At 35.2% G+C, this 21,182-nt stretch overlaps 1 protein-coding gene across 1 annotated transcript; it reads left to right on the top strand.

The window, feature by feature from the left end:
* Positions 1-1,900: 1,900 nt before the first annotated feature.
* Positions 1,901-7,572, top strand: LOC134851740 (uncharacterized). Its single transcript, XM_063867957.1, has 5 exons — positions 1,901-2,062; positions 2,561-2,778; positions 3,120-3,167; positions 6,465-6,638; positions 7,170-7,572. Exons 2-5 carry the CDS (start codon positions 2,581-2,583, stop codon positions 7,356-7,358), a joined length of 609 nt encoding a protein of 202 aa, XP_063724027.1. The 5' UTR covers positions 1,901-2,062; positions 2,561-2,580; the 3' UTR covers positions 7,359-7,572.
* The last annotated feature ends 13,610 nt before the right edge of the window (positions 7,573-21,182 follow it).

The following is a 21,182-nucleotide window of genomic DNA, read 5'->3' as shown; positions in this document are numbered from 1 at the left end:
CTTGAAATAATTCAAAATTTCATAATTTGAATAGCTTGCTCAAGATAAACATAGGTTTTTCAAGCACCGATTCGGTCTATGAGTTAAGTTGACGCGTATCAAAGCTTAGGCCAAATAGCTAGCATGCCGAAAATTCTTTTTTCTTTGCTAATCACTTTGATCTGCCAAATAACTTGAAATAGTTAAAAAATTTCATCGCGTGATTGGCTTCAGTAGAAAAACTTGAAATAGTTCCTATCCGGTTAAGTTTATGAACTAATATCAAAAAACCAAAGTTTCTTTGGTTTTTAGTGGCGTAAAAAAAATTCATATTTTCGCTATCCGATTCGCTGTAGTTGGTTTCAAAGGTGTATAAGTTGAATAGCTTGCTTGAAAAAAAAAACATTAGCTTTTCTTGAACCAATTCGTTCTAAAATGTTTCAAATCATAATATTAATAGCATTCATTCAAGAAAAACCTTAAAATAGTTCCAAATTTCAAAGCTCTAATAGTTTGATTAAAAAAACTTGAATCTTTTGCAAACCAGTTCTCTGTGTGAAGTAATATGAATTATTTCAAAGTTCGCCAACTGATTCGCTCTATCGAGCAATGTGAAATTTATTCGCTCTCTGAAACAACTTTAAATAATTTAATGTTTCATCGCTTGAAATGCTTTCATAGAAAAACCGTAAGTTTCGCCTTCCAATTCGCTTAACGAAACATTTTGAATTATTTCAAAGTTTCAGCTTGAATAGCTTGCTGAGAAAAACTTCAATTTTTTGGGAACCGATTCGTTCTACGAAACCTAAAGTTTTTCAAACCAATTTACGATATGCTCAGCTTCAACTTTTTCAAAGTTTCATCGCTTAGATAGCTTGATCAAAACAATTTTTTGCGAGCCAATAGGAGGCGGGCTTGCTAGCAATTAGTTAATACCCTCCCTGATTGAGAGTTTCATCAGATTGAAACAAGATCTATTTAAACGAATTAATTTATACTTTTTTCGAGAGGCCAAAAAATAGATCAACGGCAGAATTTCAAACTAATGTACAAGGTGAAAACTAAATGCACACGTAAGAAAAATTTGCAAACCCTGCTAGCACAATGAAATGCTTAGCTTCGATTGGTTAAAGAAGACTTATAAGATGTTTTACGGAGAAGTTAGACTACGTCTAGATTTGCCTTCTAAAAGTTGGTTCTCTAAATTTGTTTCATAAAGTATCTTAACGCTTTCACGCTCACCACATTGACTTGAAGAGCGTTGAAAACACACACGCTATACCACACTTGTATAATTGGAGTTCATTCGTTTTTTTAATATTTCAGATTAACTTTTTTCAGATCAAATTAACATCCCCCCCCCCAAATAGACCAAGTTAAGATCCTCCACCCCAGCGCTCAATATAAATTAAATTTGCTAAGCGCTGCATGTAAAATGCTCTATTCTGATTGGCTGAAAAATTCCAACTTAGAACCAAGTTAGCATCCTCCCCCCCAACGGCTTGGGGGGATGTTAGCTTGGTCCCTTTTTTCTAGTGCTCTACGCTTCTAGATGGGAGTAAATTGAAACCCCTCGTTGAGAATTTCGTCAGAATGGATTGAGTTTTTATAAAACAAAACTAAGTCGATACCAGCGGATTTAAAGAGGCCTAAAAATGGATCAAAAGCAAAACTCCGAGCTAAAATGTGCAATTTGCGAACCCTGGAAAAAATTTCAACATAATATAATAACGCTAAGCTTTGATTGGTTAAGTAGGAAATATAAGAGTTTTCAAGAGAATGTAAAACAAGATCTTCAAACAGCTTTTCGGATGATAAATCAAAGGCTAGCAAACGGAGTGGGATCTGAACCAGAGATCCGCCCTTTAGAGATACTCTCTATACTTTCGGTTCAAAAAGCATCCTTATAATTTCACCAGTTTGACTTGAAGAGCATTTAAAACACACGCTGTACCGCACTTGTTCGTCAAAAAGTCGACAACACTTAGAGTTTATTCATTTTTGTAATCATAACTCTTAAATACTACTTGTCAAAAAAAAAAATTAAGAATAGCGAAGAGACAAAGCAGGATCCATCAAAAGGGTAAATTATTATCATTTACATATTTTGGGGAAAAAACAAAAGTTAAGTGCCACAAAACATGAGATTAAGAATTAAAAAACTAATTTGAATTCAAACAACTGGTAAAAAACAATTCGTCGGACTTTTTGCGCAGCTCTTGATGAATAAAATGGTTCTCCTTAATGTTTGAAAAGATGTTTCGATGTTCTTACGAGAAAAACTAATTTTAATATCTGTTTTTTTTTGTCCACCTGTTTTTTTTGTCCGCATGGTTCCATTGCAACCACATTTAGCTCATTAAACTCTTTTCAAATACTTCAGATTTTAAACTAACTTTATCTTTTCACAACTCTGGTTTTTTGCTTTCAAGCCTTCCAATGCATAATTTCTCGATAATCAAGATCTTTTTTTACTCTAATAATTTTCCGGGTTAATTGTTTTTTGTATTTCAACAATTTTTTAAGAGTTTTAGGGCCTACGATATTATCCTACTGTAGCAAAATTTCCATACCATTTCAGTTAATTGAGAGAGCAAAATCATGTCGAAAAGTGTGAAGCCAATGCTTCTAGGAGTATTATTCGTCTGCCTCTTTTCAAATGCACTTCAATACGACTGCCCCCTTGCCTTTGAGACAGTAGAAGGGGGAGCAAAAGATACATGCTACCAGTTGCTAGATGTGGGCAGAATGGAGTACCCCAGTGCCAGCATGTATTGCCTCATGTCTATTACTACAGGGCAGTGATGTACATATTAAAATATAAGAATTTTAAATAAAAATTGTCAACAAAAGTACAAAAATAACTTCACTCCTATTCAAATAGTTTGTTGAAAATTCGAATTATCATTACATTTTTCATATTTTAAATATTTTCAAAAATTTGCAACCATTCTTAAAAAAAACTCACCAAAGTTTTAAAAAACTCATAACATGAGCGCTCGCGAACGAAACTAAGAATCCAGAAAAAATTATGTCCAATCCTGACACTTTTAATGGTTTTAAATTGTTGTATTTAAGTTAAAAATTTTCATTTGAACTTTTGTAAATTGATTAATTAAATGGATATAACTCTTACAGGGGATGCAGTCGCACAGATTGTCACTCCAAAGACACTTGGAGAGCTTGAGGTAAACAACAATACTTCCTTCATAGTTACTCAAAGCGTATTTGTAAGATTAAGAACATTTATCCACGGGGGAAAGGACCAACACAAGAGCTGTACAGCTCATCACGGCGAATCGCTGTTGTGCCCCTGTTTAAGAACTACATGCAATTTTTTTGGTTATTTTTCTGGGCTGGGTAATTTTGCTTCACCCTCAAGCAACGAGCACGGATCATGGTGGGCCTCGAAGATCCGATCTTTCGATTGAGAGGCGGAGACGTAACCACTCCACCACCGCTCCCCTTAGTTCGCATGCACTAGAGAAAGGCTACGAAAAAAGACCTTTAAGACCAGAAAAAAAATCAAGAATGCGCACAGAAAAAAGCGAACTTAAATGTTCTTTAAGCAAGCAGAATAACAGATAATGCAGACCAAATTAACATCCGCCCCAAGCAGTTTTTTAAAGGGAAATTAACTTGGTTCTAAGTTGAAGTTTCAACCAATCAGAATCGAGCCTTTTTGCATGCAACGCATATCACATTTAATCCAATTTAATTGCTTGTGGGAAGTTTTTAACTCATAATCTGACCGAGTACAATTTTTGCTAAGTCGAAACAAAAATCTATTGACGTTTCACCGCTAAAAACGAAGCGTAGATCTTACATTCATTGACTAAGGTTGATGTGGATTTTACATGCAAACTAAGGTTGTTAAAAAATCTGAAAGAGCAAATTTTTGGCAAAGTCGAAACAATAACGTAAAATCAGTTCATTGCTCAACCCAAACTTAGATTTTACATTCATTGACTAAAGTTGTGGTGGATTTTACTTGCAGACTAAGGTTTTTAAATTAATCTGATAGAGCAAAGTTTTTGCAAAGTCGAAACAATAACCTATAAACTGTTCACGCTAAAAACCGAAGCGTAGATTTTACATTCATTGACTAAGGTTGATGTGGATTTTACACGCAGGCTAAGGTTTTTAAATTAATCTGATAGAGCAAAGTTTTTGCAAAGTCGAAACAATAACCTATAAACTGTTCACGCTAAAACGGAAATTTTACATTCATTGACTAAGGTTGCTGTGGATTAATTATGCAGACTAAGGTTGTTAAATTAATCAGATAGAGCAAAGTTTTTACAAAGTCGAAACAATAACGTAAAATCATCTCACTGCTCGACCGTTTCACCGCTAGATTTTACGTAGATTTTACATTCATTGACTAAGTTTGTGGTGGATTTGACATGCAGACTAAGGTTTTTAAATTACTCTGATAGAGCAAAGTTTTTTGCAAAGTTGAATTAATAATGTAAAATCAGTTCACTGCTAGATTTTACATGCTTTTACTACACTCAATAGTCAAACCAAATTAATGCAATTTGACATTTGTTATACAAAGTGTTGCTTTGCACATTAGATTGTTACCACTATTAATTTCTCTTAGGTTATGTGGCCTAGAGGTTAATGCCTAGAGATCAAGCTAACGTGAGGAGGGAGTTCAAATACCAGCAGCAGAAATTGTCTAGATTTTGCTAATTTTTGATCAGTAATCAGTAATTAGATTAGAAATAGAAAAATAGAACTTAGATTAGAAATAAACAAAAACTTTAAGAAAAATTATGGCCAAAAATTTAGATTTGAAATTCGGTAGTTGCTTCCAGAAGTAAACAAACTATTTGGTCCGGGTTGGAATCAATTATTCTTGCCAAAATGATTTTATAAGTAAATTTCAGCAATCTCTATTTACGTGATTCGTGCCAAAATATAATCTGTTTTTTTTCTACTTTGCATACTTTGATTAATTAGTTCATACTGTTGAAACCCACGTCAATATGCTCCATACATACATACATACATACATACATACATACATACATACATACATACATACATACATACGTACGTACGTACAAACATACATACATACATACATACATACATACATACATACATACATACATACATACATACATACATACATACATACATACATACATACATACATACATACATACATACATACATACATACATACATACATACATACATACATACATACATACATACATACATACATACATACATACATACATACATACATACATACATACATACATACATACATACATACATACATACATACATACATACATACATACATACATACATACATACATACATACATACATACATACATACATACATACATACATACATACATACATACATACATACATACATACATACATACATACATACATACATACATACATACATACATACATACATACATACATACATACATACATACATACATACATACATACATACATACATACATACATACATACATACATACATACATACATACATACATACATACATACATACATACATACATACATACATACATACATACATACATACATACATACATACATACATACATACATACATACATACATACATACATACATACATACATACATACATACATACATACATACATACATACATACATACATACATACATACATACATACATACATACATACATACATACATACATACATACATACATACATACATACATACATACATACATACATACATACATACATACATACATACATACATACATACATACATACATACATACATACATACATACATACATACATACATACATACATACATACATACATACATACATACATACATACATACATACATACATACATACATACATACATACATACATACATACATACATACATACATACATACATACATACATACATACATACATACATACATACATACATACATACATACATACATACATACATACATACATACATACATACATACATACATACATACATACATACATACATACATACATACATACATACATACATACATACATACATACATACATACATACATACATACATACATACATACATACATACATGTGTGTATGTATGTATGAATGAAAAGATTGCTGTGTGTTCATCATAAAACTGTTACAACTCGAAAATAGCTATTATTGTTCTGTCTTTCAAAGAAAGTGAGGAATATATATATATACTTGGGGTGGGTTTTTTTATTCAGTAGTAGGAAAATGTAGGGAGGGTATCGGACCTAAAATCTACAGGTTACAGGAGGGTTTTCATGCTAAAACAAGCGCAAAAATTGTTTAAAAAGAACGCTACGGCCTACGATCAATATTCTCCACAAGACACTGCAAATCTAAGCCAGAGTGGTCCAATTCATCTGGAAATCAGCTAAACGAATAATACACTGTTTGTTTTTAACAGGCGCTGGTGAAATTTGCTGTGTCCAAGGGCATTTCAACTACAGGCCAGCCCGGCTTCTGGGTCAACTACCGAAGGGATGAGCCAGCTCCATTGGAGGAAGACGGAACCTTGTCTGCCAACAATTCACTCATCCGAAAAGACCGATCGCAGTTCGTTGACCGAACCGAACGCCAGGTTAACTTATTCAGAAAATGTAAACGGGTGAAGAGGGTCTCGTTTTTTTACTCACTCCCGAACACGGATTGCAAAAAGTCGACCGCCATTGGGTAAAAATATACTGACTTCGCACAGCAGAAAAGTCATAGATGTCATACGCGGCACCATATATGGTTCCATAGAAACCCTACGTTTCATAGAAGACACCATGTTTTGAGGTCATTCAAAAGGGATCCGATTCAAAAAATGTGCAATCATAAGTCGGACCAACTATGAAAAATTTGTTTATTTTAACAATTTTGTACGCCGATCATCGTTTGTCTTCTATGGAATATATGGTGTGACTTTTGGTTTCATATTATGGCCAACCCTGGATTCGACAACACAATGTTTTTAAAAAATTAGAAAAAACCATTCTGTGTCTAATTTGGTACCGTGACATCTTAATAGAAAACTAGAGAAATTACCGAAACTTAGGGAAACTGCCAAGAACCAAAGTTAAATAATTAGTCATCGAATTCTTAGAATTGAACGCTTAATCCACTCCAGGTGATGCCAGATGAGTTGTGGCGATCTGCATCGCAGCCAGGAGATCGGACTGATGAGCTTGACGAGCAGTGCGTAGCCCAGGGCTACCCTGGAGACCCAAATCATCTAGGACTGGACGACTTCGCTTGTGTAGGATCTGAACTGCACAATGCTCTTTGCGAAGCGAAGGTAGGACCAGCACAGGCATAAGGAAGAACTACGGATGTATTGATTGTCTCATGTATAAGAACAACGGATGTATTGATGGTCACATTGATGACTCATCTGTTGTCGGCGTCAACGCATCGTAACATGGAATTTGGGCGTTTTGGAATTCATGCTGTTTTGGGCTTTATCCATTTCTCGAGATGACTTACAAATTTCATTTATATGGCATTGCATCTATTTTAAATCCTATATAAAATTCACAGAAATCTATAATAGTTGTTTTGAAGACAAGTTAAACAGTTACACTTGAAAATGGGCACAGATTGAGTGATCGTTAGGTTCTCTACAAAAATCCGAAGCTGAACTACCCAAAATGAGCGAAAATGACTTAAGTAATTTTTAAAACGGCGTGAAAGGATAACTGCAAAAAGCCAGAAAACAAACTTCAAAACAAAACAAAACTGCCCGCATCGGCAAAAGTTGAATGCTTCGACTGCCCTTTCAAATGTTCCGGCTGCCTTGCCCATCAAAAAATTTTTGATTTAAAATATTAAAAATTGATCGAAAAAATTGAAAAGAATTGAATATTTCTTCGATTTTGTCGCAAATCGGATCGATTAAAACTCAAAGAGTGACTCGTCTTAACCACTAAGCAATGGGCTCTAGGCTTAAGCTTAGTTCACGTTGACCTTGATCTGGGCGGATAAAAATAGAAATTGCTGTTTTTTCTTTTCATTTTTCTAACACCCACTTTTAACTTTCATTTTAAAAAATGGTTTTTCTGGAGGGTACTTAGATAATTTTGAGCGTATAATGAACAATTTTTAGGCATGTTTGTTTTAATTGTAACGAAGGATCTCAGAAATAGGAAAACACCATAAAAACGGAATCACTTTCGCCCAAACGGGCGGCTGAGGTTGGATAAAAAATAAGACTAATTGTATAAACTGATGCTCGCAAGCTCGTTTGCATAAAGAAAGTAACATAAAATCACTGAAGAAGCTAAGCAGCTGCATACATTTATTTCTACTTAGCATTTTTAAGACAGAGATAGTTTATCTTGAAAACAGACGCTTAAACACAGACCTTCACGTCTAGTAGCGTCTTCCCAATCTATTGTCTGTCAATTAGTGTTCCGACTTTCGATACGAAAATAATGGAATATTTGGGCTCGGGGTGGGTTTTTTTTTCTTCAGACAAATTTCGACTTTTTAACTAGCCATTTTTGACGGAATTTTTTAAAATCATTCGAAAGGTATTGTTGTCCTGAGCTCAAATTTGAAAAGATATTTCACCTGTCATCATTTTTCGTAAAGTTACGGGGGTTTAAAGATTCCATTTTGGCCAATTTGTGACAATTAACGCGCGATATATTTCGCGCTATTAACGCGTAAGCGGAGAGTTAATCCGTCGTAGAAATCTTTCCAAATTGGTTGAAAATAGCCTATTTGTCATAATTGGTTTGTAACAAGGAGCAAATTAGATGCTTTTGTTTCTTTTGTACTGTATATGGCGTGTGGGGGGATGGTTTCATAAAAAATTTAGAATATTTTTTTTTTCATTTTTTTAAATTTCATTTAATTTTTTAATTTTATTACTGCTCCATAAACCTTAAAAGGCACTCGGAACATCCAGGGCTTCGCCTTGATACGAGCAGTTTTGTTTTGCTTGTTTTTGTTTCATAGAAGATTCTATTAGAGTAAACATTGAAAAATGTTTATTATATTATTATTATAACCTTGCCGAAAAGTTCTATGACCCAAAAGACTACCCTAATGAAAGTTCTCGTGGATCAACCTTACAACTCCCCCCATATTCGATTTACGGAGGATAAAATACTGATTTTTCATATCTCAACTTAGCAAACTAAATTGATCTAAGCTGTCAGAAAATTAATTTAAAAGCATCTATGAATATTTTGGTTAATTAACAGTATAAAATAGTTATTCCTTTTGAAAAGTTTTCTCAAGTTGTCTATTCTGCGCTTTTGTTTGAAATGAAAATTTTTTACGAAATCAATTTTCAAAATTATTACGTGCCGGGGTTGGAGTTACAGAGGCTATCAGTACTGTTCAAGCAAAACAACAGTTGTAAAACAAAGTTCAGTCCTATATCAGTGTAAAATCAGTGTTTTACTCTGAGTTTCACCTGACCAAGAGATTGAACAGGAAAAAAAAATTGTCAGTATTGTTCTAAAACTATTGAACTCCTGTTACAGCACTGTTTTAATTTGTTTTTATTCTGAAACATGACTGGAAACTTTTTTTACGGCATTTCGATTTGATTTCAAAGTTTTGTTACGAGTCGTTACAAAAAGAAAAAATTCATTAAAATAGCCTAAAGTATAATTATTGTGCTAGAAACAACCTAAAAACGCAGTTTTTTTCTGCAAATATATAAGTTGGTTTGCGTTATAAGTTAAGAGGTTTGATCAGCTAAATTTGCCTGGAAACACGGCAGTTTTCGGTAAAAATATGAAAGAAAAAAAAACGTTTTTTTTTTAAATTAATGCCTCCCCACACACCTAAAAATCAGTTGAAAACAACCTAAAAACACAGTTTTTTGTGAAAAAATATAAATGTGTTAGCGTTGGCTATTGAAAGGATTGAGCAACTAAATTGCCTGGAAATACGGCAATTTTCGCTAAAATATATTTTTTTGAAAACTTTAATCTTATTTTATTTTTGAAAGCTTCAATCATAAAAATTTTGAAAAGTTTGCTTTATTTTTCATACCAAAAACTGATGATTGCTAGTTATTTTCATTGTTGCATAGGATCTTTGCTTAAATTATCTAATCTATTTGCCCAAAATTGCTTCAAGATTGTGAATCATTACAAATTTTTGAAACTTTTCATTCTGATTTTTTTTCTTCGATGATTATTAGTTACGCGCTATTTCATTGATTGTTTATAATTTTATTGTGCAATTTTATTTTATAGTTTCTTTTGAGTTTGTTCTAATCATAACTAGTCTAACTTTTTTTGTTTTACAATAGAGTTTTCAATGGGAGAGTTCCTTGGAATTTTTCAATTTTTTTTTCAGAAAATCTTAGATTAACCTTCAATAGGAGAACCAAAAAGTTTTTGAAATCAGCCCAACCAATTAATTTTATTGAGCTTACGCTTGTGCCTAGGCGCGTAATTTTGTATTTTGAGATTTTTTTTCATACAAAAAATATTGCTGTTCTGATTTTTTTCTGAATCGATTTCTGATCATAGAAATAACAGAAAAACATCTCTGACTTTTTTTCTTGTCATAGAAATAACAGAGCAAATTTTATGATTTCATTATGATCAGAGAAGAATCGGAACAAAGCCTCTGATTTTATTCTGATCAGAGGATTATCAAAACATAACTTCTGATTTTATTCTGATCAGAAAGATAGCAGAACAAAAACAGTACAATGAGGGGGGTGGGGATTCTATGGCAGGTTTCTTAGTGAGAGGAGGGGGGGGGGGGTTGGTCAAAAAATTCGAGATAACAGCTTGACAAGTTTACGAAGGTTAAAATTTTTCGTATTTTTATAATTTCTTTTTAAATTTTTTCATATATATATATATATTTTGCGTTCTAATATTAGCTACGGAAACGATTGTACAAAAAATTTTGAGTTAAATTCACTGACTGTTTTTGCCTAGGGAAGAATTAAAAGTTGCGATTGAAAAGAAAAAATTACTCTCGTCGCTAAATGGCATTCAATGTTCTTTGACCTTGAATTTTGACTCTGAAACATATAACATGATTAAGTTGTATAATGTAACGGGAGCAGCTATGTAATGGGAGCAGCTATAATGTAACGGGTTGTGCAGTTCCGTTTCTTTCAACACAAAACACCCCAACCAGTCCCATCATTACCCTCATTTTTCCTGTGTTGGCAACAAAATCGGTATCTGTGTTGGCAACAAAATCGGTATACTCAGTGTAAGTCACGTGGAATTGTTCGTTATTCTCAGAATGATATAAATTAGTTTTTTTGAAGAAAACAATTAAGTGATTTTCATTGTGAAGTTTTTATTCGTCGGCTGCAAAACTGGTGACAGGAATAGATCCATTTCTCAGTTTATCCATCACTTCCTCCTCTGTTGCATCTAAAAAGAAGCAAGTTTCAGTAGAAGCTGACAAAAAAAACTTTGCTCCAGTTTAGAATCAATCTTTCGCATCAACTTCTCCCCTCCCCCACTCATGTCACTTACCGTCCGCCCTTCTCCCAATAATGACTAGGGAATTTCTTCAACTAGCCAATCGACGTTTGCACCCACCTAGATTGATGTTTGCGATACTCTTCATATACTTATTAGCCGCAATCACTATCCGGTTCCTGCCTCGACACGAACTGCGTTTCTGCTTCCCTGCCTTCGCCCCTCCTTCTCCTCCGGAGGCCACTATGTCCATATTATGACCCGGGAGTCCTATACTCAAGTAGTGATTCCACTCTTCCAGGAAGTGGCTGCCCAAATGCACGTGTTGTTCATTGTGTAACTTCATAAGTGATTGCAAAGTGTGGGGGTCTTTACGGCAACTGAAAACGAGATACAAGCGCTTGCAGGTTTCAAACAATTGCTTAGAAACTTTAACCCAGTTTCACCGATTCTCATGCTAGTTTTCTTTTTCCAGAGTAGTTTATTTATTCCATAAGATTTGTTCCAGGGTGATTAATTATTTATTTCTCTTGTTGGATTGAGGAATTTTTTTGTTCCGACTTTCGTAACGAAAGTAACGGAATATTTGTACTCGGGGTGGGTTTTTTTTCTTCAGATAAGTTTCGACTTTTTAACTAGCCATTTTTAACGGAATTTTCTTAATATCATTCAAAAGTTATTGCTGTCCTGAGCTTAAATTTGGAAAGATATTTCACCTTTGATCATTTTTCGTAAATTTATTGGGGTTTAAACATTGCCATTTTGGCCAACTTGGGACAATTCCCGCACCGAGCACCCATCTATCATTATCGATTATATTGACATAACATGGTCAGTATCTAAAAATTTACAAAATAATTGAGTATAATCCATTAAAAATGGATTATAATCCTAAAATTTTTTAGGTCAATATAATCCATTATCATCGATTAAAATCCATTAAAAATGGATTATAATCTTTATATTTTTTATGCCAATTTAATCCATTATAATCGATTGAGAGGTTATTTGTGAAATTTACAACTTTTTTCAAATTTATCTCATTTACTGTTTAGTGCAGTTGCTACGTAATACGTTTCATAAAATGTTACATTTCACATTAAAATTTATCCATTTTTTATATATTGGTTTGAACGGTGTCCTCCCCCCCCCCCCCCGTTTACTTTACCCCCTCCCTCCACAGTTTACTTTACCGCCTTTTTGACAGACTATTTGACATAATAGATTTGTCGAGGAGCAAAATCTATCCTTTTGTACTTTATATGGCGTGTGAGGTGATGATTTTACAAAAAAATCTCAAACATAAGAAAAAAAAATTTCATTTCATTTTAATATATTTAATTTTTTAAGGTGATTACTGCTCCATAAACCCTAAAAGGCAGTCGGAACATTCAGGGCTTCGCCCTGATACGAGCAGTCTTTTTTTGAATCTTTTCTTTATTGAGTTTTTTGTCGAGATCGCTACGCTTTGAGGTTCTTTTACTTCCCTTCTCAATGCATAAATAATATATTCATGTAATGTCGAAGAAGAAAAAACAGAAAAAATGGTTTGTATTTTTTGAACCAAGTAAAATAATCACATGTTGAGTATGTGCCTTTCGGCTGTGTAGTTGAGAGTGAGGTTGGCCAGAGGCACCGTTGCCATGTAGCTGACGTGGGAGTCAGGGGAGTGGACTAGATTGACCAGAAGTTGCACAGTACCAACTGACACTAGACCATCCACCACTCCAGGATGACCTGGAAAAAAATATATATAAGTCCGGAGAACCTAAGCAAAGTCCCATTCGAGTGCCCGGCAAAAAACTTGACCCAGAAAATTCACAAATTTTACAGTTGTGCTTCAATTTATAAAAACCGACATTGATTTCTGCGTTTGTAAATTTCAACTCAGGCAGGTGGTGGTTCTGTGAATAACAAAAGTTTTAAAATGTTACCAGCTGCTTTGATGTAGTCGGAGCAATTCTTTTCGTGTAAGTAAACCTTTCTGTTTATAAGTGACCGCCAAACATATTTCGAAAAAAATTTCATTTCAAACTGACCTGGATATGTTTTATGAAAAAATTTGAGTGTGGTTGTTCTCAGTACAGAAGCTAAGCAGTTGATGTCCCTGTACAGTAAATCGCTTGATGTATAAAGATCTTCAAAAACTGTTGAAATTAAATTTGAAATTTTGGATTAACTGACTCCCTTTTTTCTTGTGTTAAAGAAAACATTCAATTCCAACAGTCTCTCCGGCAATTTAAGTGACTCACAATACTTTTTTGTGAAGATTGATCGTTGGGATAACATACTCTCGACAGCAAACTTAACGATAAAACCGGAAAAAGAAGGAGTTGTTCCAAATCCGTTTTTACTTTTTCAATGTTTCCAAAACTGGATTCTTTTGAAGATTTTAATAAAATTGAATGTGTAGATGAAAAACTAAAAAGGTGAAGTTTGAAATACAATAAATAAGTGATATAGTTGGTTTGAGAATAATCTAACGGAGAGCTCCTAGGCGCAAGAATTTTAGACCCGCAGTAATTAAACTAGCATATTTTTAACTTGAAACAAATTAAATTGAGAATTAATGCATTAATCTTATTAGGTAGCATCGGATCAATGCAATTTTCCGAAAATTGATCAATCAGATTGGTGCATGAAGTTTGTTTGGTTTTGATAAAATATCGGACAGATTTATATTTGAAATAATTTTTAAAACTTGTGTTTGCTGAAACCTCTTCTTCGAAACATGAAGAAGAAACCGATTTTCCGATTAGAAATCTCAAAACGAGATCAGTAAAGTCCATGTCGTTTCCATTAACCTAGAAAAAAATCTATCTACGCATCTTATTAGGTGACTATGATATGTCTTATTTCCGTGATTACGCAAAAATGAAGAAATTAGTGCCTTGAGATAGATACATACTTCAAATTCGGCCCCTTACAGATAATTTTTTTAATGTTTGACGGCCCATACGACGCTTACTAACTCAAGCCCATTCGTTGAATATTTGTCTTTGTGAGGGTTTTAAAAACCTACACGGGAATGAAACGGATCTCTTATCATTCCCATTGAGTTGTTCGAGCAAAGCGCCTAGGCTGTTAATGGGGCATCAATTTGAACCTTTTCAGCTGAACGTCAAACTAGGTTATGTTAACAAACTCTGATTTCAATCATTTTACCTGTTAAAAATTGATTCTTTGTTTAACAAAGAGCTTAAAGGGCTTCCGAGGTACACAAAATTAGGCACAAGTATCATAGATTGGTTTGTTTTGGCCCGCAATGCTTAAATTACATTGCTTGCTCGTAAATTCTTTCAAATTCAATGGATTCTACGCAGTTTTCGAATATAAATTAGCAAACTGAACGTCTCCGAATGGTTAATGGGAACATTGAGATGCTACTTGTCTACTAGTTCGTGAAAGTTCAGCATCTGGTGTTTATTTCAAAAAAAAACTTTTCGCAATTGTATTTAAAATTTTCTCTGTTTCGTTTTTGAGTAATCCAACCTACATTGTGGAGTTATCCTGAAAAGAAGAAAGGGTTTCTGTGAAACTTCGGCTCCGATGTGAGGAAGAATGTCGTTTCCTAAGATTTTGCGTTCTTGGCGTCTGTGAGGAAATGCAGTTTTGTCGATTCAACATCTTTTGAATTTGATTGGGATTGTCACTCTTCCAACTTTTTTATCGTTTCGTCTGTAAATCCACAGTTGAGATCTTTTGTTGGCTGGTGAACTGGATCAATTTTCAAATACGGGTTCTCGCGTGTAATTTCTTTTGAGTTCCATGGTTCTTCATATTAATTGTTTAAGTAACTCGCATCCATTCTTCTTCTCCGCTGGAAGTGTCACATTTCGTAGACATCTCTGCTAACTCGTCTCAAAGCTGCTCTAGGTTTTTTTTGCATCCCGTTGTCGTTTGTTAAAGAGTTTGGGGCGTTCAAGTATAACATTGCGTTATGTGATGAATGCTTGGCTTAAGTTTTTGCAGAATTCTGCGCAGCTGATTTGCAATGTTCTGAATCTTCAAAAAAGTTAACGTTTTTTGCTTCAATTCCTAGTACCAAGTAAAAGTTAGAGCGAATATTTTTGACTGTTTTTTTTATATGCTAGCAATTGAAAGTTTTCTTCTCCACTTTGATTCTAATGATTTCATTTTTGTCCAAATGTCTTTTTTTTTCAAGGTTCCTGGGTAGCCGTCTGGATTTTGCGTGGTAGCATTACGCAATTACCCACACATTTTGTTCTCAGAAGTATTTTTGTACAAGCAATGGTTACATGATGAGTTTTTATCAAAAATGGCATGTGTTCAGGTAAAAAAAATCCATTTTAACTTTGAAATGAACATGAGTGACATGACCCTAGTAGAAACTATTAGGATAGATAAACACTAAGTAGGCAAATACACTACATCCACGTATAATTATTGGAAAAAGAAATTGTGTGTAAATTTGACTTCTCAGTTATCTCCCAAATCATAATGCATTTGAAATATATCATTTTGGAATTGTATTTTTTGTTCCAAATTTTGATGAAAGTGAATGAAAATTTGTGCTCGGAAGTGGTATTTTTCTTCAGACATATTTTGACTTCTTATCTAGCCTTTTTGACGCAGTTTTTTATATCAAGGCAAAAACTTTTTGCTTAGCATTAATGGGCAGTCGGAAAGTTTTGCCCTGATACACGAGCTGCCTTGTTATATATACTGTTTACATCGCCCAAATTGCTTGATTTATCTTGTTTTACAATTTAAAATCCGAAACCTGGAACACTTATTATTACTTAAAACATAAAATTTATGTTTTTCTAAGTCTTAGTAACTTCAAATATTGGAAGAAAAATTTTAAGAAAATTTTTTTAGAGAGAAACCAAATTGTGTTTGATATGCAGAGGGGCTTGTTTCTCAGTGGCAACGCTTGAATAAACAATTTCAGATATCTAGACACTGTTTTTAAAAAGAACCTGTTTACTTTTAGCAAATCGTCAATCAAAATGTCCATCTAAAAATCTATATGGAGAATTAAATGAAAATCGACCGTTCCTCTCGCCTAAGAATGCTTGCAGTTTCAATTTTGTTTACGTCATGCAATTGTCAGAAAACTGACATGTGTGGTAATCAATACAAATTTCAGGTATTAAAATGAGGAATATATATGCTAAGGGTGTCTTTTATGAAATAACCGATTTCTGAAATAAAGTTGTATTGTGGGGATTGATCCAAGAATTTTTTTGATTTTCAGGAGAGTTCGCACATTATCATATAAAAACTTCGAAAAACTAATATGAGAAAGAAATCGAGAAAAGCTGATTTCATTTTTAAAACAAAAAAATCATCTTTGAAGAAAGAATTGTTAAAGTCGTAAGCTTGGAAATTCAAAAAGGTTGTTAATAAGTTTTAATTGTAGGCAAACTGTTAGGCATCAAATCGAAATCTTACTGCGCTCTTTTATTTCAGATCCCATCGGACATTAGAGATCGCAAGGTCAAGACAGCAGGTCCCCAGACAGAAAGAAGAATTGATAGCACTTTCATAAACTCAAACTGGTGTCTATCTAGAAGAATTGATAGCACTTACATAAACTCAAAACTCGTCCCTATCTCATTCGGGCAACCACAAATAAATTTTAGCGTAGACAAAATTTATCAACTTTATGTTACTGTTTTGTATTGTATAAATGTACTAGTTAAGTTTTTAGTTTTCGTTGAGTTTTCTCACCCGCCAAACCTCTCTTAAGGTTTACTTTTCTCCTTTTCTTCTTCTTGTCGATTCCCTCATTTATGTTCTATGCGGTGGATTATAACCCCCCCCCCCCCCATTTTGCCAACTCCGCGTCTCTGCCGTGTTGATTTCCGCGTCGCCGTTTCGTACTGATTTTTATTGCGTTTTCCACCGACGGATCGTGGTGAGTTCACACTAACCGACGGTACATCCTGTCCTTCGTTCGCCGCACCTATGGTTGGTTCCCTTCGTCGGATTTCCCACTCACTATCGTAGTCGTCGTCGTCGTTCTCGCTCTCGTCCGCCGAGTATTCCACTATTCGCTGTTTTGTTGATTTTCTTGCATTTTCCATTGCGGTTCGGTCCTTCTCCGCTTTTCGCTTATACTTATTTGAATCGCTTGGGGCCGGTGTACTAGTTACGTTTCTACTCGGTCCAGGGGTGCACTCCTCGCTTCTATTCCTAATTAGGCTTTCTTCAGCCGCCGATCTAAAAGACACGCCACTCCGCCTTAGTAACGACCCTTTTTCCATTTGCACCGTATGTTTAGTCATTTTTTCAATTTTTAATGGCAAACGTTTATACCTCCTTGAGTCTTTTGGATCCGTCTTCCCGGTCCTCTGATACACCGTCGTTGAACTTGTTTTATGCTTTTTCAGCCATGTTGGGGTCTTGGGTGGGCCTAGTTCCTTGGGGTCCACAACTTCCGGAGCCTTGGGATCCGTTACCACGTCATCGTCCAAAATGATTGGAGCTTTCCTATTTTGAGGGGCGTACATTAAGTCACTTTTCTTCTCCCAATCTAGGGTAAGTTCAACTTCTGGGAGGTTTCCCGCCTTGTCTAAACAAGATAACTTTTGATTAACGACATTGTTCCAATTTAGGTTTTTCAATGACGGCTTTTTCGTTAAATTTCGCAGTGCCGTATTTGCTTCTCGACCATGGTATGCTTCGAACGGCGTTAGTTTAGTTTTAGAGTGTGGCACGAAACGTAATGCACTAAGCGCACGGGATATCATCTCCCCAAACTTGTAGTTTTTATTTTCCTGGAGATAAGTCAACACGTAATTTTTTATCGACCCAATAGTCCGTTCAACCATCCCTGTTGCGCGATGGTCCCTAACCGGAGATTTTATAAGTTCGATACCTTCGTAGTTACAGAAATTTTGAATTTCGTTAGAGAAAAACCCCGTGGCTTGATCCATGTGCAATTTCCTTGGGTGTCCATGAGTATTTATGTACTTCCTTAAGAACTTCAATACACTTTTTGATTTCTTGCTTGAACAAACATACGCCGACGGCCAATGCGAGAAAGTATCTACTGCTACAAGTACATATTTTTTTCGACCCCTAACATAGTTTACTGGACCCCAGAAGTCTAATTGGACCAAATCATTTGGTTCCTTAGGATCATACCTTTCCCCCATGTCATTTTTCGGAATGTCCGGCTTAAGGTTTTTACCTGCTTCTAAGCAACTTTTGCAGTATTTGGCTGTGGCCGCGATATTTCGGTGCATAAGGGGAATCCACACGTTCTTTGCGGCCGCGAACATCTTATCCCGCCCATGATGGTTATAATGGAGACGATTCAGAATTGCTGATGATAGGTCCTTCGGTATTGCTAACCGGCCGTCCATCCACAGGCAATTCTCCCGTACTGCGAAATCGTTGTAATGCTGGGCGTAATATTGTCCTAATCTTGTAATAATCTCCTTTGCTCGTGGGTTCCTGTCTCTGATGTTGTCTCGGATGGTCTTCATAATTGTGTCTTTTTCAATATTTGCTTCAATTATTTTTAAATTCAAAACTTCCGGGTGTTCAATTTTCTTCACTATTTTACTAACCGACGGCACTATGGAATAGATCCATTTTTCATTTTGCACAAGTGGGTACGATAAACCGGGGAACTGATGTGGAAAAGATATAATTGTATTTAGTGTTTTAGAATTAGTTTGTTTGGTATCAAATTTTTCAGGTGGTATCATTTCAATATCGGAATCCGAACTAACGCTAGGAGGTTGATTTAGGCGGTTTAGTACAACAATTAGATTAACATTTCCCAAATTAGTTGATGTGTTGACTATTGCCGAAGTTGGAGGATCATTCTTTTCTGGCGAATTACTCATGTTTGTATATTTTGGGTTACTCAAGTTATTTCTCTCGGATTTGCTACTGTATTTTTTCAAAGTAACTGGCTTTTCACTATAATCTTTACTACTGTAAATTTTCAAAGTAAGTGGCTTTTCACTGTAATCTTGTAAGACGGATGGTTCGCAACTGTAAATTTTCGACACAGAAGGCTTGCACTTGTATTTAGTTGAAATGGAAGGGTTTCGAGAGTATTGAATCAGTTTTTTATGTTTGCAACTGTAATTTAAGCAATAAGAACAAAGTCTGAATCTCGTTCTTCGGTATTTGCATATTTCCGCCGGTATGCAAATATCTCGACGCTGATTGGTTAACCGTCGGTTGCATGAAAACACGCCCTCTACTGAGCGTTTGTGCTCACGGTGAATATTTGCTTAATCGTCTTTTCTTTCTTTCTCATTGGATGAAACTGCTTTCGTTGTGTCGAAACATGACTGTACGCCCCCTACCGTCGGTTTTCGCTGATTGTTGTTCACTTCTTGACCCCTAGGCTTCATTTTCTCCTTGGGCCTCAACGCCGCGTTTATCATTCTTATCTTTGCTACTGTAAAATTTTCATCGTAATGACTTGTCTCGGGTGCCTCTGCGGACGGATACCGAGACAAATAGTCAGCCATCCCCATTTTTGACCCTTGTCGATGTTCAACTTTAAAATCGTATGGCACCAGTCGATCATACCATCGAGTTAAGCGACTGAAAAATGTTTCATTTCCTTTTGGTGACGAATTCAACAATGTAAGTAGCGCTTTATGATCAGATATCACTGTGAAATACCGATCATATATATAATTCTAAAAATTTTCCGTGGCCCACACTACCGCGAGTAATTCTAATTCGTTTGTGGAGAATTTTTTTTCAGCCGGATTAAGATAACGGGATTCAAACGAAATCGAATGCCACCCGGATGCGCCATACTGTTCTAAGACGGCCCCTAGGCCATCGTGACTAGCGTCACAAATGATTCTAGTTTCACGGTGAATGTCGAAATGTCGTATTTCGACAAAATTTTCCACAAGCGATTTTAATTGTTGGAACGCATTTTCGCAAACGGGTGTCCAGACAAAATCGTTATTTTGGCTCAGTAGTGGCCTTAACGGTGCGCTTAACTCGGCGAGTTTGGGTAAAAATTTGTGTAAGCTGTGTAGCGAACCCATCAATGATTTCAACTGCTTTCGAGATTTTGGGGTTTTCAAGTCTTCTATTGCTTGTGTTTTTCTTACTAAGGGCGTTATACCACTTTCCCCAATTCGAAATCCAAGCCATTCGCACTCCGTTTTCGCAAATTCGCATTTTCGCAATTTTAACGCGACATTGGAGACGTCCAGCTTTTTCAATATCTTTTCACTAACGCAATGTGTTCGATTTTAGTTCCTTTTGAAGCAATTAAGATACCATCAATAAACGCGTTAGCCTGGAGGAACTCCTTAAGTAAATCATCTATTACCTTCTGGAATTCCGCCGGCATTGACGTAAGTCCGTAAAATCCGTTTTTAAAACGATAAGTCCCCGTGGATTTTCCGCCGACTAGTGAGAAATTGCATTGCTCGCTTGTTTTTTGTTCTAGTGCGACTTGTCCGTACGCATATGTGAAATCCAATGTTGTAATGTATACATCCCCCGATTTTTTCTCCGCGATAATCTGACTTACTCCGTCCATTAATTCGTCAATATTCGGCATTTGGTACTTATTTTTGTGTACCTGTTTATTCAATTCTCTTGATTCTAGTGCTAATTTTATGCTTCCGTCCTTTTTTACTGTAATGACGATAGGAGAGACGAAATACTTATCTGAGCACTCTTGTAATTTTATGATATGTCCTTCATTTATCAGCCGATGAATTTTTTTATCCACCTTTTCTTGTAGACTGATTGGCACC

This window comes from Symsagittifera roscoffensis, chromosome 7, assembly GCF_963678635.1.
Source record: "Symsagittifera roscoffensis chromosome 7, txSymRosc1.1, whole genome shotgun sequence".
Classification (NCBI taxonomy): Eukaryota; Metazoa; Xenacoelomorpha; order Acoela; family Convolutidae; genus Symsagittifera; species Symsagittifera roscoffensis.
Note: the sequence above shows the minus strand (reverse complement) of the source record. Positions and strands in the feature narration are given on the sequence as shown.

What these genes read in the sequence shown, in the direction of transcription:
- LOC134851740 (XM_063867957.1), top strand. Translation starts at nt 2,581, where the DNA reads ATGTCGAAAAGTGTGAAGCCAATGCTTCTAGGAGTATTATTCGTCTGC. An exon ending in AGACACTTGGAGAGCTTGAG is followed by an intron (nt 3,168 to 6,464) that starts GTAAACAACAAT and finishes TGTTTTTAACAG; the next exon opens with GCGCTGGTGAAATTTGCTGT. An exon ending in TTGACCGAACCGAACGCCAG is followed by an intron (nt 6,639 to 7,169) that starts GTTAACTTATTC and finishes AATCCACTCCAG; the next exon opens with GTGATGCCAGATGAGTTGTG.